The sequence below is a fragment of the Euprymna scolopes genome, chromosome 10 (assembly GCF_053919585.1).
Source record: "Euprymna scolopes isolate OS-2025 chromosome 10, ASM5391958v1, whole genome shotgun sequence".
In the NCBI taxonomy this organism is placed as follows: Eukaryota; Metazoa; Mollusca; class Cephalopoda; order Sepiida; family Sepiolidae; genus Euprymna; species Euprymna scolopes.
In genome coordinates, this window is record NC_136491.1 from 113,446,789 (window position 1) to 113,466,063 (window position 19,275).

The following is a 19,275-nucleotide window of genomic DNA, read 5'->3' on the forward strand; positions in this document are numbered from 1 at the left end:
AAATTTTGTTATTTACGAACGTGAGACACACAGCCCTTAATGGAAAATTATATCAAAAATCCGGGGGAAAATAGTTTTCAATAAAAACAGCAAATGAATCCGATAGAAAAAAAATGGATGCTATTTTTTTTTTTCTTTCTGTGTGTTTCTTGGCTTAAAAGTATTTTTGTTTGATTTCTTTAGCATGGTATTAACTCCTGAACTCTGGGACTATTTTCCATTTCACAGACGTAGCCTTTGTTTATGCTATGCGTGAGCATAAGCGAAAACTGTTAAATATGCATTCGCGTACCAAACTGCCTTGTAAAAAAAACCTTTAAGCCAATAAACACGAAAATAAATGCCCCTTCCTCAGGTGGCCAGAAAGTGGGTGCTCATTTTAAGTTAAATTTAGATGGAAAAGTGATCACCCACTTTTCGGAAAAAAATTTTTTTTCAGATCATGAAAACTATTTTGATACTCCTTGGGCGTTGAGTTCCATGGCGACCCGCAGAATTATTTAATGGTCGTTCCCTTAGTACCCCCCTAGTGTTAGAAATTTCGTGAAAATAGCGAATAATTCCACCCCATCTTTCCAAGCTTATAACTCCTCGAAAAATGCAATTCAAGCCCTAATTTTTTTTTCAATTAAAAAGATTTAAAAAAAACAAAACAAAAAAAACGTGTTTTTTTTAAAAAGGTTTTAAACTTCGGACTTTACAGGTAAAATTCTAAAAGAACACTATGTTTTTTTTGTTTTAAATTTGAATATATTATGTTATGTATTGACCTTTTCTCTTCAATTTGTGAGTAAATAATTATGTACTTATCGGGTTCTAAATTAATTATTATTAGACATTTACAAAATGGGAGGCGTGAATTATTCGACCCCCTGTCTTTCCAAGCTTATAACTCCTCGAAAAATGTAATTCAAGCCCTAATTTTTTTGTCAATTAAAGGAGCAAGGACCAAGGTTCCATTAAAAAAAAAAAAAAGAAAAAACAAATAACGTGGTTTAAAAAAAAGGTTTTAAACTTCAAACTTTATAGGTAAAATTCTAAAAGAACACTATGTTTTTTTTTTTTAAATTTGAATATATTATGTATTGACCTTTTCTCTTCAATTTGTGAGTAAATTAATTATTTACTTTCGGGTTACTAAATTAAGTATTTACTTTTTAATAGACACTTAAAAATTGGTATGGGGGGGGGTTCGTGAATTTAAAAAAAAAAAAAACGTTTGTCTAAAATATTATATTCGATTTATTGGAAAGAACATAAAATTTCACATTGACCCTGAAAATATCGTAAAAATAGAATCAATAGAAAAATTTTGATAGATTTTTAAAATTTAAAAATTGAAAAATATTGAGTTTAAAAATTGAAAAATATTGAGTTCGGAAAATTCATTAATGTTTAAAAAAAAAAAAAAAAATATTTCTATTACTTTTAAAACAACTGTAATAGTTTATTTTGGAAGTATAATCCATAAATAAAATAAATAACCCACTTTTAACAGAGAAATTCCGAGATGTTTATATTGTACCTATTTACTATGCCTCCCCACGGGACAGAGTTAGACACCAGGGTCGTTTTTTAACGTGGAGAAAAGGTACAAAAATAAAAAATTGTCTCAGTCGTGAAGGACTGTTCCTCCACCGAAAGAGAACAAGAAATGGAAGTGCAGCATCTGAAGGACAGATACTACACTTTGATCTTGACCAAAAGGCCAAGTGAAAAGATGTTTATATTGTATTCGCAGTTTCGTGTTAGGGGTGTCAAAAATTCCTACAAAAATTCTGATACTGCTACGCATGCGCACGTAACATTTTTTATTTATTTACTTACGTGGTGGAGTTTTTATACTGATAGGTTTTTTGAAATTTTTTCACTGGATTATTATTGATTGAACACTAACCAGATTATGAAAAAAAAATTGAAAAAAAAAAAAAAAAATCATTTCAACATTTGAAAGGGATACTCACTTTTTAGTTACCACGTTCTGGTAAATCGGTCACTTTTTATTTATTTATTTTTTTTTTTTCTAAATACGGAAGTGTCTTCGGGAGATATAAAATGGTCGCATGTTGACGAAGCAATGTATCGGGAGGCGTACGGGATTAAAAATTATTGGTAAATTTTTAGATTAGGTCCACCTCCTCAATTTTCTTTTAAATGACGACTTGAAATGGTTTTCGACTATGCTGAATACGAAAATCGCATCGAAATTTTGCAGAAATAAGTAGTTATCAAGATATAAAAAGTTGTATTATGCATTGTAATCTTTGGCGGCCATCTTTTTTACGTGTGTGTATTTGTTTATGGCGCGTGTGCACGTAAAAAGATGGCCGCCGAAGAATACAATGCATAATACAACTATTTATTTCCGCAAAATTTCAATGCAATTTGCGTGTTCAGCATACTCGGAAACCTATAAATGTCGTCATTGAAAGGAAAATTGTGGAGGTGGACCTAATCTAAAAAAAATACCAAATTATTAAACATATCTCCAGCATGTTAGTGAAATTTATAATACTTTTAAAAAATTAAAAAGAAACAAAACAAAAGTTTTGAAAAAAAAAACTCACCTTTCACATAAACAATTAAAAAAAAAAAAAACACACAAACTGTGTGTTTTTTTTTTGTTATGATAAGTAAAAAAAATAAAAAATAAAAATCTCGAAACTTTATTTTCATGAAAACAATTAAAAAAAGTCCTGTTCTCTCTATTTTTTTTTCTTTGAGAAACAAATATATTTCTGACTTACAAATGCGGTAGAGACTCATTATTTTTACTTTCTATGGTTTTGATATACCGCGTTTTTATTGCTTACAAAATGGGTGACTGATTTATCAGAACGTTGTAACTAAAAAGTGAGCACCACTTTTAAATGTCGAAATAATGATTTCTTTTTTACATTTTTTTTTTTTTTTTTAATAATCTGTTTAATTAGTGTCCAATCAATAATAATCCAGTGAAAAAAAATTCCAAAAACCTATAAGTATAGAAATAAAGCATGGGAGTAATGTTTGTACAACATAACGTCGCCTTTCGCACTTTTACAAACATTTTTTAAAAAAAGTAACTAAACCATTTATTGATAATTTGTCACGTGTACAAACATTTATTTATTTACGTAGGCTTAACTCCTTTCATGAATAAGAAAAGTTTTACTCTTTAAGAATAATAAAAGGAAAAAGTTACTGAACATTTATAAAAGGACTTCTTTTCATGAAGGCCAGAGGAATAGTTGGCCGAAAATTCGTGAAACAACAACAATAAATAAAAATGGTGCTAATGCAGAGAGCCGCGCTATTTTTTAAATCATATTTCCACGTTTAAATAACGTTTTACGATTTTTTTATTTTTATTTATTCAATTGTAAGGTTAAAGTACAGAATAGGTACAAAACATCCTTACCTCCCCATGTTAAGAATGACTTTTTAAATAATAACATTATTTCAGCACGGATCACTCTCTGCATGAGTAATCTTATATAGAAAAAAAAAAAAAACTCAAAAGCAAGCAACAAACTTTTTTTTTTTTTTGGCCTTATATAATAAAGAAAAGATGTGTAAATTAAAAAATTTGGAAGATAAACAAATGAAATATGTTTTTTTTTTTGTTTTTGTTTTTTTACTTATCGCGTTAACAGAAAATTAAACCTTTCGTCAAATTGTGGCTGTGAAATGAATCGAACCGGAAGTTCAGTTTTATCAACAGAACAGATTCGCAGAACCGATAAATAAATATATTTATTTTATTTAATATTTTAATTTTAATTAGGTAAATTTATTTTAATAACATAAAAACATACCTCGACTCTAAAAATTGGTTGTCTGAAAATTTCAAATAAATTGGTAACGTATAAACATGGTTTTATTTCTTTAGAACGAACCAACTTTACATTATATATATATATATATATATATATATATATATATATATAAATGTTTCTGTGCATGTATAAGTTTGTTCATAGGAAACATATTTCCGGAATGTGTTAATGTACATAAATATAAGGTAAACAAATAACATATTAATTTATTAATTAGAACAAGAAATATATATATATATATATATATATATATATATATATATAAGAACAAATAATTAATAAAACATGTTTAAGACACTTTAAGAAGAGCTAAAAACATATTTAATTTCAAAAAGGAAACACAAATTAAGTGGATTGTCTTTAATCCGAAATACTTTCCTTCTCATCAGAGGGTAGAATTAGCAAAATGCGGAATCGGATTTTGCTTTATATATATATATATATATATATATATATATATATATATATATATATATATATATATATATAATTTTATTCATAAGGAAAAGATAAATTTTTGGTATTGAGAAAAACACACACACACATATATATATATATATATATATATATATATATATATATATATGTCTGTGCATATAGAAATGTATTTATAGAAAACAGATACATTTCAGGCAGAATGAATAGGTGTACCTAGATATAAGGTAATAAACAAAGAACATACTAATTAGAATAAGAAAAAATTAACACAAAAATACGCTTATATTGATTAAATATTTCATTTTTATTACAAAATTTTCAGAATAACACATGACTCAATAAGGTTCTCAGATTAAAACACAAATGTAAAAATTACATCCTTTTGATATGCGTCTTTATAGAAAGACACTGAATAATATAGGACAGAGTGAAAATTCCCATTAAATATAATTGGAAGAGGTTAAGTTAGGAGAAAGGAAAGAGTCAGTAGACAATTTCATAAAATGGAATGATAAAAAGAAATTTCATAAAAAGGAATGATAAAAAGAAATATATTAACATAGATTTTTATTTAATTAATTATGTTATTTTTAATGTGGAAAAAATTAGTTCCTAACAAAAAAAAAATTGTTTACAATATTCACCTCAATCATACAGAATGAAGCGATACGATACAGTAAAAAAAATAGAAAAACGTCCAAACAATAATAGATAAGATTGGTTTATCATCTTTGCAGAATTTGAAAGATTAAAGAAAAGGTAAAAATTTGCAAAATAAAACAATACCACACCACCCAATAAATACCAAGCTTAATTAATAAAATAATAATTTATAAACAAAATTCGACTTTGTTCAATGACATAGTCCCCTTCTTTGGTTGTGCACTAATTCCAACACTTCTCAAACAATTCGATACATTTTTCATAGAACGATTTATCTTTGACCTCAAAATATGCATCAGTTTTCGATATCACTTTTTTATTGGACCAAAATCCATTTCTCTGGACCATTCTTTTGAGGTCTAAGGCCCACATCTGGAGAATAGAATAGATACAGAAGTAATTTGAAGTGCAATTTATGTAATTTGCCATTGTCTTCTGACATGGTGCATTGTCTTGGTAAAAGAACACCACTTTCTTCTTGATTTGTGGTTGTTTTTTGACAGTTTATTCCTTCAAATGCACAAAAAAAATGTGATATAATATCCGTTATTGATAGTTCTCTAATGACTAAAATGCCTTGCATATCTAAAAACATGGCAGAGAAAAGTTTACTGTCGATTTGTTTTATCCATTGTTACATATGGATGCAAAAACTCCTTTTGGTAGATTGAAATAATGCCAACAATACTGTAAATCAACCGATTTTGATTTTTAACTCGCAAACTGTGTGTCATTGCCCGGAACAAAAGTTTAGCATATTTCTATTGAAACTTTCATCTTTCTACCTCTCTCTAGCCACCACTTTATCTTTTTCTTTTTCCCCATTCCCCCCAAACCTATCTTTCTCCCCCACCCAGCCCATTCTTCACTAGCTGGACATACACACTGATAACTCAGTTCAAGGAATGAGCTGGCATTTTCTTCCCAAATTATTAAATAAAATAGTTATAAAAGCTGACTTCCCCCGACAAAACCTAGCCCAGTTTACTCTCAGAAAATGAATAATTTGTTCTAAATTTTAGACATTATTCATCCAGGGTAATAGTAATCAAGAATATACCAACTTTATGGATCTTTGTTTTATAGTTTTGACTTTTAGCTTGACACCCCCACACACACATAAACAATTGCCTCCTATTATAACAAATTCAATTTCTACTTTACAATTTTTCCTAATTTTTGCCTGATGTGTAAGTTGGAATGCAATTTCATATGTGCCCCAGCCCCATACTCTATAAGTAACAAGCATTTTTGTTTGCATGCGCAGTAAGGCATAATATGATGCAAGTAAGGCTACTTACCAAGAAGTACAGCCAGTGCAAACCAACCATTGAAAGTCATAACAATCAACATGATGATGTAACCAATCACATTAAGCAGCATGTATATCGCCGTCTCACCAGCATAGTATAACAATCTGAAAGTTTAAAAAAAAAATGAATACAAACCATTTGATAGGTATTTAACAAAAAGAATAAAAATAAACAAAGTTATTTCCCTTGGGCTGAAGAAGCCAGAGTTATCGCCCTGAGTTAAAAGCTTGCTCGGACATTTTGGGAGGTAACAAAAACGCGTCTCCATCACAGACTTTAATTATTACGCATCCAGCGACTTTCGCATTACCATGAATCTTTAATTTTAAATAAATGTGCTAAAAGTTATATTTCATCCTTTCATCATTTTTAAGTGTATCATTAAGGTCATTAGTTAACCGATTAGGGTATTAAGACATTAAGTGGTTATTAAACTGATAACGCGTATCATCGACATATTAATTATTGCCAGAATTAGAGTTAACTCCCTTTCAGGGATTCTGTTGTCTAAGTCAGAGTTATGCCCCTTGATACAAAAAAATTTTTAACCGTGGTAAAAAAAAAAAAAAAAAAAATGTAGATCTTAAATCACGTGATAAGCACAAGATCTAGTAAGAAGTCTTGGATCAAGTAAAGATTAGATACCCCGTAGCAGAAGACAAAGATTGGCGAACATTTCAAGTGACACCGGTTGTTCGACCTTGACATTGCCAGTGGTTGTTTGTAAACACGTCAAATAGCAGACATGGTCAAATGTTCGCGAGCAAGATTTTTTTTCAAATATATTTACAAAACTTTTTAAGATTTAAAAGAAAAAATATATATTTACAAAACATTTTCTTTAAAATCAAATATTTACAAAACTTTTCAGGATAAAAAAAACAACTTTTTTCTATTTACACAAAACTTTTTAGTGTAAGTAACAAAATGAACGTAAATTTAACAAAATATATTTAAATAATTGGGTGCATATTTGGCCTATTCCTATTTTTTTATTGTTTATTTATTATTAATTAATGTTATTATTGTGGGGAAAAGAAGTAAAGAGAGCGAGACAGAGAGTCGAATTTACGAGGTTCTTTCGTAGAAAATATATCAACATAACAAACAAGGTTAACTCTCAATTTATAAAAGGAAAAAGATTTATTACTTTTTAGGAAATATTTTCATTGAAAATAATAGTTCATTTATGAGTGAACAAAAGGGGGAAATTAGTTTGAGATTTCGAGGAAGTTTGAGTTGATAATTCAAGAGCCGTGATTAGTTCACGGGTCTGTAAATCGTAAAGAAAACTTCGTCACTCAACTATATAAAATAATTTTCACTGAAAGTTTTTGAGTAGAGTTAATTAATCACTCTGGAAGGTTCATTGAAAAATGTGAGAAGTTTTAAAATAATTATTTTCATAAACTTAATTTCAAGTGAGCATACGATAATAAAAGGGGGAATGCAAAAGTTAGTTACTGTTTCTGTGTCTTCGCCTACATTGTCTGATTAGCTGACTGTTATGTTCAAAGTGTTGTCGTGTTAGAGTTGAGTTGCAGACAGTAGTGATATATGCCTTCCAACACTATCTCTGAATTTTTGTTAACTGTTTTTCTTTTGGAAAATACAGAGCTCTTTTAAAGATTCTCATCGGCTCCCACAGACCCCGAATTTCCGACAGCTTGGAAAATTCTCTGATTGGTCAGAAAATCAAAACATTGAATTTTTAAAGTAATTTAGTAAAAAGGCGCCTCTAGCCACATGCGCAGAAAACGTTTCCGGGCACTTGAACTTCCGGCAGTGAAAGAGTGAACATCGTAGCTCACCATACATGTGAGCAAGAAAAAACGAAAGTAGAAACAGGGAGACAACAAGTATGTGAGAAACAAACTAAAATCTACGTAAAATAGCACTGGATAAATGGCGCAATAAAATTGCACAGGTAAAATGGAACTAATGGATAATAGGAAATCTCACAATCTCACAATGAATTCATCAAATCACTTTTTAGAATCAATTAAAAGGAAAAGATTAGAGAAAGGATATTTATAATGTATGGAAAAATAGTTATACACTCCCTCCCCCAGTTACTTTTACTTTTGTGAAAATATATACACACATTTTACAGTAATATGAAAATTAAAACAAAAAAATAAGAAGAAGAATAATTAAATCTGTAGAAATTTTCCAAAGAATTAGAATTGGAAACGGTAATTGTATTGGCATTGAGAATTTAGAACAGAATCAGTAATTTTATTGGAATCCAGAAAAATATTGGTATCGTCCCATTACTAGTCTAAACTAGATTAATTCTGGGGATTACTTCCCTTTAGTGAAAATACATAAGAGGATTATTTCCTTTTAAGTAAGTACTTTCAAGCAAAATGGATACGAACCAATCAGTGTAAAAATAGCTTTTTAGAAGTAGCAAGTCATTGCAATTAACTTTATTTATTTTTTTTATCTTAAAACAGATAACAAAATGACTTTGAACAAGATTTCAATTTGTTAGAAACATTTTCATGAGTCAAATTTTATTTAAGTTTTTCTTGTCATAAATTTTTAAAGGGTGAAATTAATTTACATGAGATCAAATCTGACTTGGTGCTACTGTGTGAAACTGGTATCCACCTCATTAATTTTTATCAAGGTTATCTATAAAGATAAAACGATAGATGTGTGTGTGTGTGTGTGTGTGTGTGTGTGTGTGTGTGTGTGTGTGTGTGTGTGTGTGTGTGTGAATATTTAACTGATAAATTCTTAAATTACTAGTCACATAACACTGAAATTAACAGCAAATAGTAATCATATACCAATGATGGTTTATAATGAGTAAAATCTTTGTTTGGATGGATGAATAACGCATGCAGAAATATGTCGGCGAGTTGAAATGCAAAATGTTCATTTTAACTTGCCGACATATTTCTATTACTTTTTCACATGCGCAAATTCATTCATAGTTTGAAGTGGTTTAATTAAAAATCTTTCTTATCTATCTGTCGGTAGCTCAAGCAGTAGGGAATGTGGCTGGAGTGTTAAATGTTTTAGTTTTAATTCTAACTGATAGCACCCAAGTTATTTTGTTTTTAACTTCTGAAATCAGTAGTATATATTAGGTACAATATAATATTCAGTAGAGAATTAGCTCTGTAATAATAAATACAAAATCTGCATGAATTAAAATATATGTAAGCATATTTTATGACCAGGCAATACCCCCCCCCCTTAGTTCTAATATAAACTTTTAATCTGACTTTCAAGATCGCCACAGACATGGAATTTGTACTGAATATTTTCCATGTAATAGGGATATCTCAAACGAAAACCCTTAGTTGCCCTTTATGTATTTTCATATTGGTCTTGTTCAAAGCACCTGTGTCATTCTTTGCCCCATATCAATTGAGTTATTAGCATTGAGAAAAAAAATTAAGATTCTATTTTTTTTTATCCTTCTGCTAACACTCATATTTGTGGTGACTTTAATGTTCACAATATAAAATGGCTCATCTACTCCAGCAAGACAGTGAGGTTATAGTCAGCTAACATACTTCCTAATTTCTTGTGTAGCACTACCTGAAGCAGTGACAAGGCAAATCAGTTCCTTTACTTCTTTTTCTCTAATGCCTGTAAATTATTTGTTATTTTGATTTCAATAATTTTATTTTTATATTTTCATAAACATATATTTATTATATAAATGCAAATAAAATCTTTTATTTTAAAATAAAAAAATAAATAATTTTTATAATTTCATAAACATATATTTCTTATAAAATTTCAAATAAAATAAAAACATTTATTCTTTTAATTTTGTTATTAAAAGTCCAAATAAAGAATGATCTGTATAATTGTTGTGTCTCTGGAAGGGTCTCAAAGGAAACCATGGAGACAGAGATGAGTTAGAAAAGGTAAACTATATTGAAACAAAAACAGCATATACAAAGAGCAACCGTTGTAGTAAGTACAGCCAAGATAGCAGACTACGACAGTACACTAATCACACTACGAGAGTCGTAACTCTCAATTAATTTAATAAGTTCGGAAGCGTTCATATCTTATGCATGGGTGAATCCTTACAAAAATAGTTTTGTTAATTTTTATTCTATGCTTTTCAATAATATCCTTTTCTTTTCTTTTCTTACAATAAATCACTTCACAATAGAAAAACCCTCGAAAAAGTTTCAGCAAAAACCTAACAGCCAGCCATGGTTCTCTCCAGAATGTGCTGCTGCCATTGTGCACAGAAATCACTTTTTCCACTGTTTCCAACGTAATAGATGTATGAAAACTAAAGCCGCTTTCAGGACTGCCAGCAACCATTGTAAGAAAGTAATAAAGAATGCAAGAGAGTTGTATGCTCAATCTGTTAAGTCCAAAGTAGCTGAGCAGCGGCTTGGTTCCCACCAGTTTTGGCAAATAGCAAACAGAATCCTCAACAGAAGCGTGTGCTCCATCCCAACTATTATCAATAGACCTGAGGTAATCTCGTCAGCATCAGACAAAGCCAAACTCTTTGTCAAGAACTTTGCAGCTAATTCTACCCTTTGCGATCAAGGCTGCCAACCTCCAATATTTCCTCCTGTATCAGAAAACACGCTATGTGATATACGTATATCTGTACGTGATGTTGCCAAGCTAATCAAAAACCTTGATTCCAGTAAAGCAACTGGCCCTGACGGTATTCCAATTATAGTACTCAAAAAACTTCAACCTGAACTAGCGCCCATACTTACAAAACTGTTTAAACGTTGTCTTAAGGAGAATAGTTTCCCATCACCCTGGAAAATCTCATCAGTATGCCCTGTATTTAAGAATTCAGGTGATCGCTCATCCCCCTCTCAGTACAGGCCAATAAGTCTCCTGTGCGTCATGAGTAAGTTGCTGGAATCTGTGTTAAATACAGAAGTAATCAACCATCTCAACAAAAATAACCTTCTTAGTGACACTCAATATGGTTTCCATTCTGCTAGATCTACAGCAGATGTGCTTACAGTTATATCTCATAGGATTAGCAAATCTCTCGACGGAGGCAACCTTTCTAGGGAAATTGCTCTTGACATATCTAAGGCCTTTGATAGGGTATGGCATAAAGGTTTACTTCATAAGATCTCTAGCTATGGTATTGCTGGAAAAGTCTTCTCAATTATTAAATCATTTCTTTCTGATAGGTTCATAAGAGTAGTAGTTGAGGGGCAAAAATCAGAAGCTCACAGTATTAATGCCGGTGTCCCTCAGGGATCCATCCTGGGCCCAACTCTTTTCCTGATCTATATTAATGATCTTCCAAATCACATCCTTACATCATTTGTAGACATCTATGCTGACGACACTACCATTTATGGTAGCACATCTAAGACAATAAACGACCAAGTTCTCTCCAATTCTCTCTCCTCTGATCTTGAGCACGTAGTACAATGGGGTAAGGAGTGGCTGGTTACTTTTAATGCATCTAAAACCAAGCTTCTCTCTTTACATCATCAACATTCTGACCCACATCTGGCATCAATTGAAATGAATGGCTCTCGTCTTCAGGAGGCCTCAAGTTTTGACAAGCTTCTTGGCTTGACCATTACTCCTGATCTTAAATGGAACACGTACATCAAATCTGTTGCCAAGGCCGCTGGAAAAATGGTGGGATCTTTCTATCGATCCTGTAGATATCTCACTGCTGATGCTATTCTCTATCTATATAAGAGCCAGGTACGTCCAAGGATGGAATACTGTTGCCACATCTGGGCAGGAGCTGCTAGAAAGGACTTGGCCTGCCTTGATAGAGTTCAAAATAGACTTCGTAGCCTCGTAGGAGATGTCCTTTTCTCTTCCTTGCAACCTCTATCTCACAGAAGAGATGTTGCGAGTTTGTCTCTGATGTATCGTTATTTTCATGGAAAGTGTTCGACTGAGCTTCAATCTATGGTCCCCCCTCGCCAAACTTTCACAAGAAACACTCGTCTAGCTGTAAACACTATCAAAAATTCCCCCCACTCTTTATCTGTGCCTAAACCTAAACGTAGATTCCATGAACAGAGCTTCTTTCTTAGAACTGCACGCCTATGGAATTGTCTTCCGTTTTCCTGCTTTCCGGCTGACTACAATATGGTTGTCTTTAATCTAACGTAAATAAGTTCTTGATGAGCTGTTCCATATAAGTTATTAAATTTACCAAATTTTCATTACTAATGATTACTATATTGTCCAATTTCTAATGTACACTCTTTAACCCTTATCCTTGAGTGGCCTCTTGGCCTTGATAATGTGGTGATGCCTATGTAAAAAAAAAAAAAAAAAAAAAATACTGAAGAACAAATAAAGGGAAGCAACTGATTGTCACCGCTTCCGATAACGCTATGCCAGAAATTAGGAAGTATGTTAGCTCACTATAACCAATAGTGAAACGAGACACTAACAGATTCAGCTGTAAAAAAAAAAAAAAAAAAAAAAAAAATGGACAAGCTAAAAGCCAAGATCCAAGAGTCTTGGTGATCTAAATTGAGAGACAGTGACGAAGGCCTGTGACAGGTTCCATGATCACCTTGAGGCCTTTTTCAAAGTTAAATCAACAGATCAGATTATGAAGACAAAGTGACTCAAGTTTGATAAATAAATTTAAAAAATAAAATTACTGTTTTATTTTCCCAGAGATTAATCTTGCAAACAAATATCATCTGTACCCTGTATAAAGGCAGCAGTTTCTATTCATTCCGGAATAATAATTCATGGTAGATAATCAAAAGAGAGCTAAAAATACTGACCTATAAGCATAATAGGATTTGAGATATCAGAAATTTAAGAAAGCACAAAATGAGATCATTTTTCTTTTTTCTTCAAAACAAATTACTTACTTATTATTGTTACTAGAAATTTGAGAAAGCCCAAAACATTATCATCATTATCATCATATTCTTTTTCTTCTTTAAAACAAATTACTTATTTACTTTAATGAAATAAATCTACAAGCTTTCAATCATGTAAGGTCCTTCTCAAACGTTTTTTTTTTAATCCGTCTTTTTTTTGTCAGAGATATAAAAATCTTTTAAGTATGGAAATCGGTCTGGGTGTTGATTGTGGAAAGTCTGAAAGCCTATTCTTGTGGCTTATGTGATGTGGTTCATAAAATAATATTGACATTTTTGGGATATTGTTTGAAATTATAGACGTTATTAGAAATTTAAGAAAGCCAAAAACGGATATTATTTTCTCTTTTTTTTTCTTTAAAACAAATTACTTATTTACCTTAAAGAAATGAATATGCAAACTTCCAACCATAAAAAGGGCCCTTTTCAAGTGTATTTTTATTATTTATATTAAACAAACATACACCAAAATTGCATATCCGTCACTTCCTATGCAAAGTGAACTCACCCGTTCTGTTAAAAACAGCAGGAGAATATGAGTAAAAGAACTGATGAGTAAGAATGATCATGATGTTATCATATTAATGGTCTGACCAAAAAAAAGAGCAAGTAGTCCCCTATTTTCATAATTGATAATCACGTAACTAGATCAACCAATTACTCCTAAAGTCTAACCCTTTAACATCATGGCAGGAGTAGTGATAATGGAGCAGTAGTGTTAGAGCTGTACCTGTTATCTGGCTTCTGATAGGGCCATCTGTGGTGGAAGTTTTTGGCACTAAGCATTATAAGAGTTACAACACAGCTAACAAGGCTCTGGTGAAAATCCAGGAGAACTTGCATCAAGTCTGATTTGTTTTGTTTTAGAGTATATCAACCCTTTTCGGATTATTTAATGATGAATCCAGTAATTTTGATCAAAGTTTTTATACTTCAAATTGTTTATATCTTCAAATATTTATTCATGGTGTTTGGTTTGGTTGTTTTGTTTTACAGCATAGCAACCTTTTTTTGATTATTTAATATCTAATCTGGTCACTTTGATAAAAGTTTTTATGCTTCAAGTTTTTAATACTTCAAATATATATTCATGGGGTTTGGTTTGGTTGTTTTATAAAGGGAAATTGTTTGTTTTTGTTTTTGCAGAACATGATTGAGTCTTGCAAAGGAAACAAAAAAAAAAACAACAATAACATCAATGTTTGCTGCAAATAAGGTTGGTTCCCTCTATCATGCTAAAAAACTACTCACACTTAAGAGTATCTTGTACCTCTACAAAGCCACCGTTCACCCATGCATGGAGTATTGCTGCCACATCTGGGTTGGTTCATCTACCGCTAGTCTCTCCCTCTTGGATGGAATCCAAAGAAGAGTCTCAAATCTAATAAGTCCTGCTTTGTTAACTAAGCTCCATCCTTGTGCCTGTTTTACAAGTATTTTAATGGAATCTGCTCTGATGAACTCACTGCACTTGTGTCCCCTCGACATACATACTCTCAAACCTGCTTAGCAACAAAATCATACCCCGTCACTGTTGAGGTCCATAAATGCTAAATTTCTACTCTAAAAGTTTCTTACCTCGAACAGCTAGACTTTGGAATTCTCTTCCTGCTGCTTACTTCCCTGACTGTACTGATATGCAGAAGTTTAAATATGATGTACACCAACATCTTTAAGGATGATTCCAAATAGTAGCCCCTTACGTCCAAGTGGTGGTATGCCTTGTTATGGGTGAACATGAGAAAAAAAAGATAAGGTCAGAAATCTAATATTTCCAGACAGTCTGATTTGGTTGCATCAGGATCTATCACCCTTGTCTCCGCCTCTGTATGTTGCAAAGTTATTATAGGTGCAACATCCTAAATCAATGGAGTGAAAGCAGTAATGATATTTCTGCACTATCCTTTGTAGATTTTGAACCAAAACTTCTTTGACTTTGCTTGTAATCGCTGAACCTTGTTGTTTTCAGTGTTAGAATTTAAAAAATCATGCAATCCTACAGGTTAACAGATAATTGAGGATCAAGAAGGAGGACTTCACACAGACCAGATAATCCTATCATTCAGAATTCTGACTCACTGCACAAACAAACAAAGATTGACCAATTTGAAGCCCCCACCCCGCTCTGTCATTATCGTCACAACAATAAAACGAAAAAAAAAAAAAAAATACTTACCGCGCTTTCTTTATATTAGCAACAGAAAGATTAGAAATGAGAGACTGTAATGATTCAGTATTTGTTACGGGGACTTCGGAAGAGCTTCTGGTTTTGTGTCCATACAGGATGGGGTTTTGGTGAGCCCTCAAGTGGAAGAAAATGTAGACTAGGCGAAGTGCTTCATACATAATGGCCGACATCACAGCTACCAAACACATTATAAATAGCCCTAAAAAGACAGGAAAGATAAACCAAAGAATAAAAAGTCAAATTTAATTGAAGGATTTACACAGATTTTCTATTAATAGCTCAAAGAGAAATCAATTTCAAGTCTCTCACATCTGTCACTAATAGAGATTTGGTATCTGTCTGAAATCAAAACTATACCATTATTTCTATTACTAATGGAGATTTTGTATCTGTGTGTCTAAAGCTAAAGCTATACTATTACTTCTATTACTAATGGATATTTGGCATCTGTTTGTCTAAAGTTAAAACCATACTATTACTTTTTTTAATAATGGAGATTTGATATCTGCCTGCCTGAAGTCAAAGCTATAGTATCACTTCTATTACTAATGGAGATTTGGTATCTGCTTGTCTAAAGCTGAAAGAATACAATTACTTCTATTAATATTACAAGTACTTTTAAGGAATATGCTTTAATGAACTTGTAGCACTTGTACCCCTTCGATGTAAATATCCCTGACTAACTTTGGAAAGCAGCAAAATCTCACTCCTTCACAGTAGATGCTAAGCTAACATGTATCTTTTTGATTGTTTCTGATTCTGAGGTGCCTCAAGTATAATTGATCCATGCTTTTTTATGTTAAGTTCTCAAGCAACTACTAGCTTAAAACAAACTATAAAAAACACAGGAGAAATTTTTTATGGATGAAATTTAAAATACAATAACAAAGTGTACAAGTACCCCAATGGATACCGATGTAGACTATGGAATTGGCTAAGATGTGCTACATTCACGTACACTTTAATAAATTGTTTTGAACTATTAAAAGAATTTCCAAAGCTACTGATATTTCAAAATGAGATAAATGTATTTATCATTTTTAAAAACAGATGAGTAAAATCCCTATATTTAAATTTTTTGATGACAAAATAAATCTTAAATTCCATACATGCATGGAACGAGTTTTCTTAACTTCTATACAGGAGGAGGAGGAGGAGGAGGAGGAGCTGCTTCTTCTTCTATAAATTTACCTCACTGTTCCTTTATCCAGGAGTTAGACAGTTTTTGATAATTTCGTGAACTCAATTTCCAGTTCTCATAGTTCAGCAAATCAACTGTCTTCAAATTCCACTCTGTACGGTCTTGTCTAATTGCTTGCTACCAAGTTTTCCTTGGTTAGTCAATCTTTTTCTGATTCAAGGCATCCATGCTTCTGCAATCGTCTTCCGTTTACTGGGTATGATCACAAAGATTTGCACGATTATATTTATAGCCAGGAGTGATAACAATGAACCAATCAGGTACCAGAATCGATGTATAAAATGTACTGAATCTCTGAATTTTTCAGTTGCAGTTTTTTGTCTTGACACAAAATCAGCATCATTGCTGACTGATTGGATTAATAATACCATTTTTTATCTAGAATTTTTTACAATTCAAAGCTTCTTTGATTGGATTGATACTGCTAATTTTTGCTTGGGGCAAATACATTTAATATTCACAATTGGATAATTTTTTTTTCTCTATGATAGTTATCTCTTTTGCCATCCATTTTTTGGATTATTTTTTGATGACAAGAATGATTCTTCATTTAAAACCAAAACAATAGGTCAGAGGATTTGTTGAAAGCATGATTACATTTAGCCAGCATAGAGGTTTTCCTAAGGACAAATCGGTTTGGTATCCTGAATAAACAATTGAAAAAGCATGGATGTCTTGAATTGCAAGAAGACTGATCAAAGAAAACTTGGTAGCGAGTAATTAGACAAATTATCTGTCCAACATAGAAGAGAGTACACTCATTCCATGTATGTGTGGAATTTAAGATAAGAAGTTTGTCCCAAGGGTGCTTAGAGAAGATTAGAAAGAGGTCATGACAGTAGAAAGGTAGTCGAAGTGATCAAGTCAGATCCTGCAGTCATTGACGCTCTGGTAACCTGCGATGAAAGCTGAATCTACTTTCTATACCCAGAGACCAAGAGACAGATTTTCCAGTGGAAACGTGCTGGCTCTCCCAGACCCAAGAAGGCCAAACAGAGCAAATCTACCCAGAAACTTATGATGATCCCTTTTTTTTTTTTGATAGCACGCACATGATCTACATGCACTGGGTTCCCACTGGGCAGACAGGCAACAAGGAATACTATGTTGATGTTCTAAGGGAGTTCAGGAAGAGATTCCATCGGAAGAGGCTGCATTCTTCAAATCAGGTCTGTGACATTTCTACCAGGACAATGCAGCAGTCCACAATTCAATCCTTGTTACAGACGATTTGACTATGATGGGCATCAAGACAGTTCCTCAACCTCCATATAGTCCAGACCTTGCTTCCTGGGACTTTTGTTTATTCCCTAAGCTCAAGGAAAACCTTAGATGCCGTCGTTATGAGACAATTGAGATGAAAGAGGCTGTGACGAAGGTCATTGACATGCTCACACAAGTGAACTTCAATGGGGCCTTCCAGAAGTTGTTGAATGGTACAAATGTATTGCAGCCGGAGGAGTTTACTTCAGAGGGGTACTAGAGTTTCATGTGTGTAATATCAATAAAAGTGCCCATCTGAAAAAAGTCTGGAAACTTATTGAAGGTACCTTGGATTTAGATGTAAACAATGAAAATAACACGATTTTAAAAATTTTCTTGAAAATTAAATAATTTGTAGAGGGAAGGTGGATCGACCGATCTCTGAATTCATGATAAAGTCGAGACCATGGGTTGAAACACCTTTCTCTAACAAGCCAAAAAAAAAAAAAAAAAAAAAAAAAAAAAAAAATACACCAGCAAGCATGACTCTGGAACAATTACAAATATTTAAAATATCAATTTTTATTAACCAGAAGAAAATCATTCTGTTTTGGTGCTAGAGGTACAAGTCAGAGTTCTTGAATGTGGTCTGTCTCCTGAGATGGAGGAAATTAAAAAGGTTAAAATCCGTTAATGATATGGTGAGATGGGTATCTTTTATAAAGCAAAGATTTGGGAACATCCTTCAAGTGGGAAAAAAATAGTACTTAATTGTGAATGTATGACTGATAGTTTTTAAGTGACTGAAAAAGTCCTTTAAGACTGGGGATGATATCAAGTTAGCAGAATTTAACAAAGAAAACTTTACAAACGTTGAATACTGTGGAGAAATAGTTTGTAAGTATAGCATGTTCATTCATTGTTTCTGAGAAATAGAATATTTCATTCATTTGCAGTTTTTATCCCACACTTTAATTCATGTCGATTTTGGTACTAGCAGTTGAGTACGCATAGTGATAATTTCAAGCCGGTTATTCAGTTTACAGAAGACTGTCTGTAGATTTGGGAATCATTGCTGAGACTTGCAGAACAGCTGTCTGAATTTGGTAGTCCTGGAGTTAGATTCCAGCAGTATTACAGGCGGTGACGATAGTATATTGAGAGAACTATGTCTGGTCTTTGGTATTCTTGGTGATGCTGTTTAATATCTGATAGACAGAGTTCTGCATATGTGATAACCACAGGCAGTGGTGATGCTTATGTAAAAATAACTAGTGCTCCTTTTTTCCCAAACTTTATATATAAAAAAGAATTAAAACAGTATGTCTTCTTGTTGGGTGATGGAGAGTTGGGACAATATATAATTGTCTATATTGGCTCGTAAATTTATATTTTCCAAAACATTCCTGATCATAACATTAATATGATGATTTTCTTTTCTTTTTTTTATTGTGATTTGTTGAAATAATTTGTTTTAACATTTCCCTCAAAATAAAATCCTTATTTCTTGATGTAATATTGTTTTAAATAATAATAAAAATAATAAAACAATGCAAAGAATCGCTTTTATAATCGGAAAATAAACACAACATTTTCTGATTCTGATACCCCA

At 32.0% G+C, this 19,275-nt stretch overlaps 1 protein-coding gene across 5 annotated transcripts in view; it reads right to left on the reverse strand.

The window, feature by feature from the left end:
• LOC145286229 (protein SLC31A2-like) overlaps positions 1-19,275 on the reverse strand; it is a 229,992-nt gene that overhangs the window by 18,002 nt on the left and 192,715 nt on the right. For all 5 annotated transcript variants that reach the window (XM_080135045.1, XM_080135047.1, XM_080135048.1 and 2 more), the window contains exons 3-4: positions 15,248-15,458; positions 6,221-6,336 (exon numbers count right to left, since the gene is read on the reverse strand). In XM_080135045.1, the coding sequence (XP_079991171.1) occupies positions 6,221-6,336; positions 15,248-15,458 (327 nt within the window). The remainder of the gene's footprint in view (positions 1-6,220; positions 6,337-15,247; positions 15,459-19,275) is intronic.